The 16,853-nt window shown below is 51.7% G+C and overlaps 1 protein-coding gene across 1 annotated transcript in view; it reads left to right on the top strand.

Annotated features, from left to right (window-relative positions):
* LOC144945583 (inter-alpha-trypsin inhibitor heavy chain H4-like) overlaps window positions 1-16,505 on the top strand; it is a 44,529-nt gene extending 28,024 nt beyond the window's left edge. Inside the window, exons 12-17 of the mRNA XM_078874070.1 lie at window positions 3,605-3,631; window positions 5,807-5,857; window positions 7,771-7,821; window positions 8,651-8,758; window positions 14,130-14,477; window positions 15,826-16,505. Of these exons, the coding sequence (XP_078730196.1) occupies window positions 3,605-3,631; window positions 5,807-5,857; window positions 7,771-7,821; window positions 8,651-8,758; window positions 14,130-14,477; window positions 15,826-16,022 (782 nt within the window). The 3' untranslated portion in view covers window positions 16,023-16,505. The remainder of the gene's footprint in view (window positions 1-3,604; window positions 3,632-5,806; window positions 5,858-7,770; window positions 7,822-8,650; window positions 8,759-14,129; window positions 14,478-15,825) is intronic.
* The last annotated feature ends 348 nt before the right edge of the window (window positions 16,506-16,853 follow it).

Here is a 16,853-nt window from a genome sequence, read left to right as displayed (position 1 = left end):
GCACCCCGACCCATTCACCCACACACCCCGACCCATTCACACACACACCCAGACCCATTCACCCACACACCCCGACCCATTCACCCACACACCCTGACCCATTCACACACACACCCAGACCCATTCACCCGCGCACCCCGACCCATTCACACACACACCCACACACCCCGACCCATACACCCACACACCCCGACCCATTCACCCACGCACCCCGACCCATTCACCCACGCACCCCGACCCATTCACCCACGCACCCCGACCCATTCACCCACGCACCCCGACCCATTCACCCACGCACCCCGACCCATTCACCCACGCACCCCGACCCATTCACCCACGCACCCCGACCCATTCACCCACGCACCCCGACCCATTCACCCACGCACCCCGACCCATTCACACACGCACCCCGACCCATTCACCCACACACCCCGACCCATACACACACACACCCCGACCCATACACACACGCACCCCGACCCATTCACCCACGCACCCCGACCCATTCACCCACGCACCCCGACCCATTCACCCACGCACCCCGACCCATTCACCCACGCACCCCGACCCATTCACCCACGCACCCCGACCCATTCACCCACGCACCCCGACCCATTCACCCACACACCCCGACCCATACACACACACACCCCGACCCATTCACCCACGCACCCCGACCCATTCACCCACACACCCCGACCCATTCACACACGCACCCCGACCCATTCACCCACGCACCCCGACCCATTCACCCACGCACCCCGACCCATTCACCCACGCACCCCGACCCATTCACCCACACACCCCGACCCATTCACACACGCACCCTGACCCATTCACCCACACACCCCGACCCATTCACACACACACCCAGACCCATTCACCCACACACCCCGACCCATTCACCCACACACCCTGACCCATTCACACACCCAGACCCATACACCCACACACCCCGACCCATTCACCCACACACCCCGACCCATTCACACAGACACCCCGACCCATTCACACACACACCCCGACCCATTCACCCACGCACCCCGACCCATTCACACACGCACCCCGACCCATTCACCCACGCACCCCGACCCATTCACCCACGTACCCCGACCCATTCACCCACACACCCCGACCCATTCACACACGCACCCCGACCCATTCACCCACACACCCCGACCCATTCACACACACACCCAGACCCATTCACCCACACACCCCGACCCATTCACCCACACACCCTGACCCATTCACACACACACCCAGACCCATTCACCCGCGCACCCCGACCCATTCACACACACACCCACACACCCCGACCCATACACCCACACACCCCGACCCATTCACCCACGCACCCCGACCCATTCACCCACGCACCCCGACCCATTCACCCACGCACCCCGACCCATTCACCCACGCACCCCGACCCTTTCACCCACGCACCCCGACCCATTCACCCACGCACCCCGACCCATTCACCCACGCACCCCGACCCATTCACCCACGCACCCCGACCCATTCACCCACGCACCCCGACCCATTCACACACGCACCCCGACCCATTCACCCACGCACCCCGACCCATTCACCCACACACCCCGACCCATACACACACACACCCCGACCCATACACACACGCACCCCGACCCATTCACCCACGCACCCCGACCCATTCACCCACGCACCCCGACCCATTCACCCACGCACCCCGACCCATTCACCCACGCACCCCGACCCATTCACCCACGCACCCCGACCCATTCACCCACGCACCTTGACCCATTCACCCACGCACCCCGACCTATTCACCCACGCACCCCGACCCATTTACACACGCACCCCGACCCATTCACCCACGCACCCCGACCCATTCACCCACGCACCCCGACCCATTCACCCACACACCCCGACCCATTCACCCACGCACCCCGACCCATTCACACACGCACCCCGACCCATTCACCCACGCACCCCGACCCATTCACCCACACACCCCGACCCATACACACACACACCCCGACCCATACACACACGCACCCCGACCCATTCACCCACGCACCCCGACCCATTCACCCACGCACCCCGACCCATTCACCCACGCACCCCGACCCATTCACCCACGCACCCCGACCCATTCACCCACGCACCCCGACCCATTCACCCACGCACCCCGACCCATTCACCCACACACCCCGACCCATACACACACACACCCCGACCCATTCACCCACGCACCCCGACCCATTCACCCACACACCCCGACCCATTCACACACGCACCCCGACCCATTCACCCACGCACCCCGACCCATTCACCCACACACCCCGACCCATTCACACACGCACCCCGACCCATTCACCCACGCACCCCGACCCATTCACACACGCACCCCGACCCATTCACCCACGCACCCCGACCCATTCACCCACGCACCCCGACCCATTCACCCACACACCCCGACCCATTCACACACGCACCCCGACCCATTCACCCACACACCCCGACCCATTCACACACACACCCAGACCCATTCACCCACACACCCCGACCCATTCACCCACACACCCTGACCCATTCACACACCCAGACCCATACACCCACACACCCCGACCCATTCACCCACACACCCCGACCCATTCACACAGACACCCCGACCCATTCACACACACACCCCGACCCATTCACCCACGCACCCCGACCCATTCACACACGCACCCCGACCCATTCACCCACGCACCCCGACCCATTCACCCACGTACCCCGACCCATTCACCCACACACCCCGACCCATTCACACACGCACCCCGACCCATTCACCCACACACCCCGACCCATTCACACACACACCCAGACCCATTCACCCACACACCCCGACCCATTCACCCACACACCCTGACCCATTCACACACACACCCAGACCCATTCACCCGCGCACCCCGACCCATTCACACACACACCCACACACCCCGACCCATACACCCACACACCCCGACCCATTCACCCACACACCCCGACCCATTCACACACACACCCCGACCCATTCACACACACACCCCGACCCATTCACACACGCGCCCCGACCCATTCACCCACACACCCCGACCCATTCACCCACACCCCCCGACCCATTCACACACACACCCTGACCCATTCACCCCCTGATCTAGAGAGAGAGAGTGGAGTCAGTGTGTTCTCCATCTGATGTAGAGAGAGTGAGTGGAGTATGTACGTTCTCCCCCAGATCTGCACGAGTTTCCGAACCCGTTCTCCGATTTCCTCTCATAACTAAAAAACAACACCACCCCCACCCAATGTCACTGCTTTTGGCCGCAGCTTCCCATCGCTGCCCAGGTTACCTGCAAATTACTCCATGGGGCGGGGTTACTCGAGGCAATATTGCCCAATGGTGAAAGCGTGGCAGGACCCTCTTTAAAATAATCGTTGCAACTCAACGAGGCTTTTCTGTGTAAATAAGCAATTAATAATACTCACTGGCTGGCTCGTACTGGCAATCGTCGACTTATAATGGAGGGTGGGGGGGAATGGGGGTGATTGAGGGTTGGGGAGGCTCACACATCTGTCGTGTTTCTGTGATTTGCAGACGCGTTTGACATGTACGAGATGCAAGGTGATGACAGATGGACATCAGTCGTGGCTCGGGTTTAATAACTACACTCACCACTCACACTACACTCACCACTACACTCACCACTCACACTACACTCACCACTCACACTACACTCACCACTCACACTACACTCACCACTCACACTACACTCACCACTCACACTACACTCACCACTCACACTACACTCACCACTCACACTACACTCACCACTCACACTACACTCACCACTCACACAACACTCACCACACACACTACACTCACCACTCACACTACACTCACCACACACACTACACTCACCACTCACACTACACTCACCACTCACACAACACTCACCACACACACTACACTCACCACACACACTACACTCACCACTCACACTACACTCACCACTCACACTACACTCACCACTCACACTACACTCACCACTCACATTACACTCACCACTCACACTACACTCACCACTCACACTACACTCACCACTCACACTACACTCACCACTCAAACTACACTCACCACTCACACTACACTCACCACTCACACTACACTCACCACACACACTACACTCACCACTCACACTACACTCACCACTCACACTACACTCACCACACACACCACACTCACCACTCACACTACACTCACCACTCACACTACACTCACCACTCACACTACACTCACCACTCACACTACACTCACCACACACACTACACTCACCACTCACACTACACTCACCACACACACTACACTCACCACTCACACTACACTCACCACTCACACTACACTCACCACACACACCACACTCACCACTCACACTACACTCACCACTCACACTACACTCACCACTCACACTACACTCACCACTCACACTACACTCACCACACACACTACACTCACCACTCACACTACACTCACCACACACACCACACTCACCACTCACACTACACTCACCACTCACACCACACTCACCACTCACACCACACTCACCACTCACACTACACTCACCACACACACTACACTCACCACTCACACTACACTCACCACTCACACTACACTCACCACTCACACTACACTCACCACTCACACTACACTCACCACACACACTACACTCACCACTCACACTACACTCACCACACACACTACACTCACCACTCACACTACACTCACCACTCACACTACACTCACCACACACACTACACTCACCACTCACACCACACTCACCACTCAAACTAAACTCACCACTCAAACTAAACTCACTACTCACACTACACTTACTTAGGGGAGGCCCAGGACCGCTTCAGATAATCGTCACTGGGTGTTGGCCGTAAGCGGGAATCGAACCCGGGTCGCCAGGTTCGCAGCGCAGCATAGCGCTAACCGCTGCACCACCGCTCCCCAAGTAAATTGTAAACGTCGTGGGTTTACTCTCCAACACACCAGCGTGCTGAACTCGGAACTAATTGGCACGGTTTGTTAACGTGACAAACCTTACTTATTGGCTGCGCCGGGTGGTGGCGCGTTTAACAACACGACATTTCAATTGACGCGGTCTAACCCCAACACGCCCTACCGTGGATAACCCTCCCATTATCATCGTCTCTCTTATCCCAAGTCCTTAGCGTTGCCTTGCTCAATTCAGTATCACACAAGGGTCAGCACACGTCAGGTTATTATATTTGTTTCAACAATTGGAAATTTTAACAAATGTTCAAACTTACTTCCTTTAACAATAAGGTACGCACAAAATATATTTTTAAATTAATTTAGGACTTAATTTTTTTTTTAAAGATTACAGCTGCCTTTATTCATCATGTGTACCTGCAAACTTATTCAACTCGTTCGTCTTCGGTTAATTTTATTTACATTTTTAAACACCTTCCGAAAATGAATAACATTTATGTTGATGATGACAGATATATATAAAAAAAATTACTTAAAGACTAAGCAATTAATATGTTTTAATGCAACCGTTTAACTAAATTAAATCACGCTATGTATCCTGACTTTTGGACGAACCTGGGGCAGTGTACTCAGCAGTAGATATCTAACTTAAAATGTATTGTTTCTTTTCAATGTTGATGAAATAACCTCGTGGCGGCCCTAACAGGTGCTTGCTCACAGCACTTGCCCCAAAAGTCGGTCAAGGCTATACGGGGTATCTTTGTCTTTGTCTGTGTACAGCCACCATGGTTCCCAGCGTCACCACCTCTTCCGGAGACTCCATCACAGCAGGTAGGGCGCCACGGTGGCTAGGAGATGTTAACCACCTCGCCTGGTATACAGGAGGTCGTGGGTTCGACCCCGACCCTGACGACGCCTGCTGCTGCTGTATATTTGGAGTCTGCGTCCCTCTCTCATCATCATCACGGTGGCTAGGAGATGTTAACTCACCTCGCCTGGTACACAGGAGGTCGTGGGTTCGACCCCAACCCTGATGACACCTGCTGTTGCTCCTGTATATTTGGAGGCTACGTCTCTCTCTCATCATCATCACGGTGGCTAGGAGATGTTAACTACATCGCCTGGTGCACAGGAGGTCGTGGGTTCGATCCCGACCCTGACGAGGCCAGCTGCTGCTGTATATTTGGAGTCTGCGTCTCTCTCATCATCATCACGGTGGCTAGGAGATGTTCACTACCTCGCTTGGTACACAGGAGGTCGTGGGTTCGATCCCGACCCTGACGACGCCTGCTGTCTATTTGGAGTTTGCGGTGTCTCTCTCCTCGTGGTCGCGTGGATTTTTCTCCAGGTCTTCTGGTTTTTCCCTCCACATTTAAAATCAACATCACGCGTTTAGAGTCTGGGGCCGTCCATAAATGACGTCACGCGATTTTGGACGATTTTTTACCACAAGTTTTGTGGCTAATGCAGACATGATTCCTTGTAAAAGGAATCATGTCACACTACGCTCACCACTCACATAACACTCACCACTCACACTACACTCACCACTCACACTACACTCACCACTCACAATACACTCATCACTCACACTACACTCACCACTCACAATACACTCATCACTCACACTACACTCACCACTCACACTACACTCACCACTCACAATACACTCACCACTCACAATACACTCACCACTCACACTACACTCACCACTCACACTACACTCACCACTCACACTACACTCACCACTCACAATACACTCACCACTCACCATACACTCACCACTCACACTACACTCACCACTCAAACTACACTCACTACTCACACTACACTTACTTAGGGGAGGCCCAGGACCGCTTCAGATAATCGTCACTGGGTGTTGGCCGTAAGCGGGAATCGAACCCGGGTCGCCAGGTTCGCAGCGCAGCGTAGCACTAACCGCTGCACCACCGCTCCCCAAGTAAATTGTAAACGTCGTGGGTTTACTCTCCAACACACCAGCATACTGAACTCGGAACTAATTGGCACGGTTTGTTAACGTGACAAACCTTACTAATTGGCTGCGTCGGGTGGTGGCGCGTTTAACGACACGACATTTAAATTGACGCGGTCTAACCCCAACACGCCCTACCGTGGATAACCCTCCCATCATCATCGTCTCTCTTATCCCAAGTCCTTAGAGTTACCTTGCTCAATTCAGTATCGCACAAGGGTCAGCACACGTCAGGTTATTATATTTGTTTCAACAATTGAAAATTTTAACAAATGTTCAAACTTACTTCCATTAACATCAAGGTACGCACAAAATATCTTTTGAAATTAATTTAGGACTTAATTTTTTTTTAAAATATTACAGCTGCCTTTATTTATCATGTGTACCTGCAAACTAATTCAACTCGTTCGTCTTCGGTAAATTTTATTTACATTTTTTAAAACACCTTCCGAAAATGAAGAACATTTATATTGATGATGACAGATATATATCAAAAAAATTACTTAAAGACTAAGCAATTAATATGTTTTAATGCAACCGTTTAACTAAATTAAATCACGCTATGTATCCTGACTTTTGGACGAACCTGGGGCAGTGTACTCAGCAGTAGATATCTAACTTAAAATGTATTGTTTCTTTTCAATGTTGATGAAATAACCTCGTGGCGGCCCTAACAGGTGCTTGCTCACAGCACTTGCCCCAAAAGTCGGTCAAGGCTATACGGGGGATCTTTGTCTTTGTCTGTGTACAGCCACCATGGTTCCCAGCGTCACCACCTCTTCCAGAGGCTCCATCACAGCAGGTAGGGCGCCACGGTGGCTAGATGTTAACCACCTCGCCTGGTACACAGGAGGTCGTGGGTTCAATCCTGACCCTGACGACGCCTGCTGTCTATTTGGAGTTTGCGGTGTCTCTCTCCCCGTGGTCGTGTGGATTTTTCTCCGGGTCTTCTGGTTTTTCCCTCCACATTTAAAATCAACATCACGCGTTTAGAGTCTGGGGCCATCCATAAATGACGTCACGCGATTTTGGACGATTTTTTACCACAAGTTTTGTGGCTAATGCAGACATGATTCCTTGTAAAAGGTTTCACTTGGGTGATGTAACATCTTAACACAGCTGTTTTAAAGCTTTCGTGACTGCAGGGATTCATATTCTTGGTTCTTTCGGTAAAGTCACGTAGAATGGAAATAATAAAATAATAAAAATATAAAAACAATAAAAATGCTCACGACGTTTCGACTGCAACACAAGCAATCATCATCAGGTGTGAAATCCACAGCAAGAAAATTAGAAAAAAAAAATGTCTGTGGATTGAGAACATTTTATTGCTGTGGATTTCACACGTGATGATGATTGCTTGTGTTGCAGTCGAAACATCGTGAGAATTTTTTATTGTTTTTATATTTTTATTATTTTATTATTTCCCTTCTACGTGACTTTACCGAAAGAACCAAAAGAATATTAATATCTTAACACCTGTTTTGTTGCCAGAAAAAAGGGGAAAACCTATTTTCAAGCTGTGCCCAGTGGGTGTCGCTGTGTGTGCGTGGCACGGCGCTGCAACCCCCTCGTCTACACATCTCCAGCCTGAACCCTGCCGCCTCCCGCCCTCTCCCCGTGCCACGCAGAACATCCTCCCACGGTTCTCCACCTTCCGAGCAAAGACATCACGCTCTGCTTCTCATCGCACGGCTCGGACAGACAGACAATCGTGCTCTTGGAGGACACCCAGTCAGGTGACACGGTCATGAATAAGAATAACAACAGTTGGTATGGCAACGATTTGTATTGCAACGATTGATTTTTCTTTGAACATATGCTCAAAAATCGATGACACATTGAATACACTTATTTAACGTACCGTCAATTTTATTTAATATGTTGTCGATGTTTGAACAAGTGTGTTTCGATTTAAAGCTTTCGTGACTGCAGGGATTCATCTTCTTGGTTCTTTCGGTAAAGTCACGTAGAATGGAAATAATCAAATAAAACATAATAAAATAATTCTCACGACGTTTCGGCCACAACAACGGCTGCTTGCGTTGTGGCCGAAACGTCGTGAGAATTATTTTATTATGTTTTATTTTATTACTTTATTATTTCCATTCTACGTGACTTTACCGAAAGAACCAAGAAGAAGTGTGTGTGTGTATATATATAAATTTTAAGAATCAGAACACAGCAACAAATACCATTGCCAGAGGTTGGTATTGGTGCTGGTCAAGCTCACGGTGCAGGGCCCCCACCACGAGCCGTTTGTCGCACACACGGCCTAGACTCACAATCACAACGTTTATACGGCAGGAGGAATCCGAGGAGCTATGAAGCTCTTTTCTCACAGACGCGGTAAGAACGTTACGACAACAGTTAAAAATTAACCCGTAAAAACAAAGTTTTTCACTATAAATCCTTTATATGCGTGGCGGCTAGAGTCCTCTCGTCCTCTGGCTTGAGATGGCTGCCACCTATGGGTCAGATGATTGCCTGCCACCATTAAGCAATTGGTAATTAAATAGAAAAAAATGTTTCCTAAAAAGTAAACTTTTGGAAAAATGTTTCCACGAAAATAAATTGTCACGCACAACGAGTCTGTGTGCAAAATGTCAGCTCGATTGGATCACGGGAAGTGGGTTAAAAAACGACCGAAAGATTTGCACGGTCGTAAGCGCGCAAGCAAGCAAGCAAGTGAACTTAATATAAATGATTTAAAAAAACAAACCAGAACGGTAGACCAAAGTGCAGGAAAAGGCAAAAACACATCACCTTTGTTAAATACATTGTCGATTATTTGAACACGCGCGTACACGTTAGCACGGTCGGCTACGTATGGTGGCGAAGAAGTTCAACGTACGTACACACACGCTGCACAGTTTTCGCAGTTTTGGTGGTGGGGGGGGGCGACGTTGCGATGAGCGATCCCAGTTGGGTGATTAGCGGCGTCACGTTTGGAACGTGCTGCCCGTTTGGGACGAGGGCGGGGAAATCTATTAATACTCTTTGGTTCTTTCTGTAAAGTCACGTAGGTAGAAATACAATAAAATAAAACAAATCACGACGTGTCGATCGCAACACAAGCGATCCTCATCAGGTGGAACACCCACAGCAAGAAAATACTGAGGTAGGCGGTAGAGCTGCCGTGGCAAGAGGTTATATAGGTAAGAAAGGTGGGAGGAGCAAGGGGGGGGAGAGGGGGTGGGGTAGGGGGAGGGCCGTGTGAGCGCAAGAGGACGTGAGGCTGGGGGTGGGGAAGTGGGCGGGGCTAGAAATGGGAAGCTGAGTGTGGACACGGGGGAAAACATTCCTTGTCCCTCTTTTAATGTCAACGGAAGCCAGGCGGCGGGATCGAGCGTTGCCCCATCGCGCACACGTGGTGCTCTGGTCTCCTATTGCGTGTGAAGTGACGCCGGCACGTGTAATTATTTACGTTGCCTCTAATTCGGACACAGCGCTGTCTAGGCCCAGGCTTGTTCTTGTGGCTTGGACTTCGTCTCCCTTCGAACGTCCACGCTCCTTGAGCCTCTCTCGCTCCCCTTAGCCAATCCCTGTCCTCCTTTCAAAAACGGATCTTCTCTCTTCTCACAACCCCCTTTTCCTCCAACCTCTTTTCCTCTAACCTCATCAAAGCCTGCCTCCCGACCAATCCCAGCGGAGGCCCCTTTCGGTCAATCGGGAGACCTTGGTTTTTTATTTTCAAAATAGCCGCCAGGCTGCTCGTTCGCATGGGGTCATTTTCAGACATTGCGCATGTATAAACACTCACCGTTCACCCTTTCCCGTTTCCGAGACGGACTGCAAGTCGCCGGGTGCTGGGTGTCCCGTTCCCCGCGAGCGGCTCGGCGTTTGTTTTCTTTAGGGGGGGGGGGGGGGTGCGTAGCGCCAGCGCCGCTGTTTTTAAAGACGTCATTGCTCACCGCAGAGAACCGTAGCGACACGACCGCCGCCACACCAATGATAGCCGGCGGCAAAACTGTGCCACGCGCGGCCTCCCCCGTTGCCTTTTACTTCCGAGAAATGACTGAATGAAATGCACGCAATCATTAATGTCATCAACATCATTCTTCAGTCATCCTCAAACAATCATCAGAATTATCGTAATCAATTAAACTCCATCATTATTCTATTATATTTAACGACTGGTATCTGTCATCCCAATGGTGGATCGTGAACACATCCAGCAATCATCGCTACCTAGAGCCATCATCATCATCATCTAAATATCATCGGCATCAACATCTTCATCATTACCACCAAACCATCAATCAATGGCTTTCATCGGGTTGGCACACTTATCTCAGCCTCGCTGTGCGCTGCGTTGCACCACTGTCCAAGTAGATAACCTCGCATTCAATAAACCTTCAGAGCCAGGGTCAACATCCGACTCCAAACGTATTTAATTAATTGAACAAGGTAAAACTGATGGAAAAACACAGCACAAATACAGCATATGTTAATACTTGGAAATATCAATACAATGAATGAACACTACAGCATCATAACATTGTCTTAGATAACATGAAACTCAACAATAGATCCTGGATGGACCAGGCACCCACATTAGTACTGAACCACTATACAAGAGAGTAAGCTACTGTGTTAAGTAAGGGCACATCGTGTGATCACCATACTGCAGCCCAAATGTACAGTACCACACGTAACACTGAACTGTGGATGAGATATTTCGTTATCCTTGCTCTGAAGATCGCAATAAGGTTACATGGGTACGAGTCTGACTCGACTTATTCAATTACAGGTAACATTCACAATAAGGCAAGTGGCAGGCTTCGTTGTTGACTAGGCCTCATATTTATTATAACAATTTAACAGCATTATAAAGGCATTTACAGCATTATAACGGCCATTCTAACATTATAACAGCATTCCCAGTATTATAAGAACATAAACGAGCTTACAGACAATGCTTCTTCAAGTCCCACAATGAACAGTTGCACCTGTCTTGATTGGGACGCTGTTTGTGCCACTATTTTGTACTCTGTGTAATGACCGATACCCTGCCGTATGGCTGAGAGGCTGTCAAATCGTAACTTCCTGGTCACGTGACCAAACTCAACCTCCAAACAGGAAATTCATGTGTACACACACCCCCACACCTGTCGTTAGGCAGAAGAACACTCGTGCCTCACAACACCAAGGCCCTGAGTTCGATTCTCTGACCTGGGTCACCTTCCTGTGTGGATTTTACATTTTCTCTCCCCCTGTTCTGCATGGGTTCCCTCCGGGTTCGCCAGTTCCCTACCACACCCCCCTCCTGGCGCCTGGGCACCGGGGGGGGGGGTGCAGTTGCACCGCCTGCATACTCTCCATCTACGCCACTAACTGGAGCCCTAGGGCCAAGCCTTATTGTGAGCTTTACGAGCCTCTAGAATTAACAGTGAACCCGAAGGCAGCCTTAGCCTGGCTGCACGAGCCTCTGGAATGGAACCATGAGTCCAAGTGGTGGAGCACGATTGGCGTGGGCCCTGTGCAAGGAAGGAAGTGGGCCGCTCCCTCTCCAATTCCCCCCCCCCCCCCCCGCCATACCTGGGCACCTCTGGCCCTCCGGCCACAGTTCCGGCTGCACCACACAATAGCTAGGCCACTGTCCTTTGGTCCGCATTAAAAATACAATACGCTTTAGGTCCGTTAACCTGGCCTCCCAGACTATTATGTGAAACCAGGGGCACATGTTCAAGCAGAGGAAATGCTGCAATGGCTTTGACCTTACGGCTCACCATCGGCGGAGTCAGGCTTTGTTAAACAATCGCCGCCGGTTTTCGGTGGCGATTGAATAGGGGCCCCCGTGAGCGCAGTAATCAAATGTGTTTTCTCGAATTTCATTTGAGGCGGCGTCCTTTGAGGCTTCGGAGGTCAGGGCTATGAGCTGGCGCAGCCGAGACGCCCGGTTCAGATCGATTAAACCCGGGCTCTCAAGCGCGACAATTGTACCCAAACAACAAAAGGTCAGCCCTATCGCATCCGGACTCGGTTCTGCATTTCACTTGGGCCAAACTCCAGCGCGGAGGATTCACCGCGTCGGATTGAGCGGCAAGCGGTCCGAGCGAGGGAGCACTCTTCCACAATGCGTGGACCAGGGTGTGCGTCACTTAGCAAAATAAGAGATTTCAGAAACACTTCTCTGATACCCGCTTTCCCTTGTGCCATTCGCAACGTAGTGGGGGCGGGAGGAGGGGTTGGAGATCTTTTACGGGAATTCAGAATGGATTCTTCATATTGTGATATTACACAGATAGCACGGGAGAAAATAAATTGGGGGGGGGGGGGATGACGATCGTTTTTAATGGGGAAAGAACGGATAATAGTACACCGTAACGTGATAACAAATGTAGGTCAATAGCTTTAAAAAGTCAGAGTCTCTCAACTTGTTCGCTATCATTGTCAACGCGTGCCAGGTGGTCTCCAGAGTCAGGAGGCACATTTCTCGTGGCATTTGTTGCATATTCTCAAAAGTGTCAAAACATTGTTTTGAAGCACCCTGCGTGTATTATCACCACGTTACGGGGGAGGGGGGGGGAGGACGTCAACGTAGGCCTCCAGTCCGCGTGTTGTCCGCGGGGCCCTGGTCGGTTTGCTTGAGTCGGTGGGTAATCTGTGAACACAGCTGGGGGTGAGCCCAGCCTCACCACCGCGGTGATTCAGTCGACCCGGTGACCCTTGTATAGCCCCCAAGGAATTTTGTCTTGGAGGGCTGTCTTCGCCAGGTCGAATAATGTTGATTTGATTGAACTGCTTTATTGATTTGGTCTACTGACGTTTTGATTGCCTCGTTAATCGGTTAATTGAATGGTTAGGTAAATGTTTGATTGATTGACTCATTGATCTGTTGAAATATGCTCACTCAATTGACTTGTTTCTTGAATGATTTTTTGCATTGATTGCCCTATTGGAAGCAGAGGCAACGAAAGTAAGTCTGTTCCAAACTTCAGGAACTGCATAGAAGATAAATGTTCCACTGTCACTGAACGTTCCATCGTCACACCACTGAACGTTTAGTGTTACACCGCTGAACGTTCCATCGTCACACCACTGGACATTCCACTGTCACACCGCTTAACATCGCGCTGCTGTGCACATTCCGTGCAATGGGTGCAGGGGTGTCGGTGAGCACCAAGGTGGGCACCAAACGCAGAGGCAGCTGGCACGGCTATGCTGAGGTCAACATCCAGGTCCCGACCGTCCAGGGCAGCCTGAAGATCGGCGTCACCGCCACCCACCTGCACCTCAATCTGCCGCACAGCTTGAGCGTGTCCCTGCAGACGAACAGCAACTACCAGATCGACAACGTCACTGTTCGTGTGGAACGGGGCAAGGCGGTGATCGTGAGTGTCGCCGGCGGCGTGGAGATCGTGGTGTCGACGCATGGCACCCAGCGCCGACATCAGCTGGCGCTGGCCGTTCTGAATCCGCAGGGGTTGTCGCCAGCGACCACGGGGCTCCTGGGTGAGTGAGCGGACCGGGAGTCTTGCACCATTTGTCACAACTGTCATGCCGGAGCGTCGAATCGAGCCGGCGACCGTTGGGAACGCCAGTCCGATGTGCCAAACCTTACACCGCCGTGGCAGGTCCCAGCTCCGTATCGGCGCCCTTTAAAAAAAATGTATCACAAATTTCCCTTCGTCCGAAATGCGAAACATCGCAGCCGTCGCAACATTTCCCTGGGAGCCTCTCGCTCCTAAACTATGAAACTGAACTATACTATTTTATTTGACTGGGTAAGGCCCAGAGGTCGCAAACTGGTTTTGATTCCTTACCCGTACCCGGCCGCACCAGGGTCGCAAACGGGTACCCGTACCCTACCCGATACCCGGCCTGGTAGCCGGGTATCGGGTAGGGTACGGGTACCCGATTGCGACCTCTGGGATGAAGCCATGTTGCAGGCGCGGGTGGGTTGATTCTAGGAACTTGAATTGTGAGAAGAGACAAGACGTTGGGAAATGAGTGACAAACGGTTACTCACCAGTGACTCATGGCCTACCCGTACCCGGCCGGGTACGGGTAGCCGGCTATCGGGTAGGGTACGGGTATCGGGTACCCGATTGCGATCTCTGGTAAGGCCCCACTGAGCTGCACAGATATTTTTCAGAAGCGACCTGACGATGACAAATAATGGCTCAATGAAGTAGCGGCGTATTGTCACGTGGAAGTTTACAGCAGCCAAATGCTCTTAATCGCGTGATGTTGATTATAAATGCGAAGGGAAAAACCGGAGGACCCGGATACAAATTCATACAACCACGGGGAGAGACACAGGCAAACTCCAAAATATACAATAGGTGTCACGGTTGGGATCAAACCCCCTATCTGTATGCCAGGCGAGGTAGTTAACATCTCACCACCTTGGCGTCTCAAGACGTTCCTCGTGCGACTCTCTGCTGCATCGACATCCCAGTTTAAAGGCGGCCTTCTTACACTCCGGAGGAGGACCCAAGAGAACTTGAGACGGACTCAATCAGAGAGCGGCCGCAACGGCGTAGAGGGATCGGGAGCGAGAGGTTAGGCCCCCGTGCCGATATAAAGGCGATCAGAGTGGCAAAATAAGTTCCCTGTGCTGCAGGAGGGGACTGCGTGCCCATCATTAGGACCTCCTGAACACAGCTAAGCCAAGGGAACTGGCGTGTGCGGAAACCGGCAGGGGTTAAAGGGGTGTGCCAGGATTGGCTGTCGAAACGTCCGGAGATGAAACGACCACGGCTACGGTCGGAGCATCTTCTTGTCGAGATCTCTTTGCCCCTTACCCCTATTTGTTGAGATGTCAAGTTCTCTCTCTACCCCTCCCCCCCCATCCCAGGCGTGCTTCTGCACCAGGACGTGACGGTGCTTCCTCCTCTCGATACTACCGCGTACCCCGGGCTGAGCACACACCTGGCCCCGTCCATCTCCATCGGCTCGCGCACGCTGAGCGTCCTGAGGAAGGACCTGGAGCCCGTGACCTCGGGGTCACCGTCGGAGTGCCTGCAGACCGACTTCGCGCTGCTGGGCGCCTAGGCTCTCGTGTCAGTCGCCAAGTCGGGAGCGAAGACATTTTTGACGATTTCGCCCGGCCACCGTCATCACTGCTCACTTGTCGTCGCCGAGTCGCGGGCGCTCATTCATTATAGGAGGGGTCCTGGCTACATCTCACGGATCGACGATTTCCGTGGGTTTTTTTTTGTTCATAATCGTTGAAAGTTTTTTGTTTTTCGTGGACCGTGTCGCCCACGATTCGCATCGTGGGGGGGGGGGAATCTTTAATGTCTACCATGAACACAAACCACGCGAGGCTAAATGATTAATAACAGGCGCTGCCGGTGGCGAGGTGCTAACTACCTCGCGTGGTATACAAGAAGTGGTGGGTTCGATCTCGACGCTGACGCCTGCTGTATATTTGAAGTTTGCATGTATCTCTCTCCCCGTGGCCGTGTGGATTTTTCTCCAGGTCCTCCGGATTTTCAGCTCCACATATATAATCAACATCGCGTGTTTTAGAGTATTTGGATGTAATAAATGTACGCGTGATGACAAGCCACTTCGATGAGCTGTCATTTGTGTCCAAGTCACTTCTGAAAAAGAACTACGTAGGTCAGTGGGCCTGGCCTGGTAACATAAAATAAAAAGTTAAAACAGTTTTAATACACCCGCAGTATAAACCAGGGTGGCTAGAAGGTTCGAACCACGAACCTCTGTAACAGCGGTGGAAACCGATTCGGCATGACCGCACGTCAGGGCACCTGCAGGCGATCGATATAATAACAAAAAAACGAGCGGCTGGTGGCCACAGTTGCTGTGTGGGATTGGCCGGGAGGTTCACCTTGGGGATGGCGGGGTGGGTGAGTGGGG

The sequence above is a fragment of the Lampetra fluviatilis genome, chromosome 38 (assembly GCF_964198595.1).
Source record: "Lampetra fluviatilis chromosome 38, kcLamFluv1.1, whole genome shotgun sequence".
Lineage (NCBI taxonomy): Eukaryota > Metazoa > Chordata > Hyperoartia > Petromyzontiformes > Petromyzontidae > Lampetra > Lampetra fluviatilis.
This window is presented reverse-complemented; position numbering and strand designations above follow the sequence as displayed.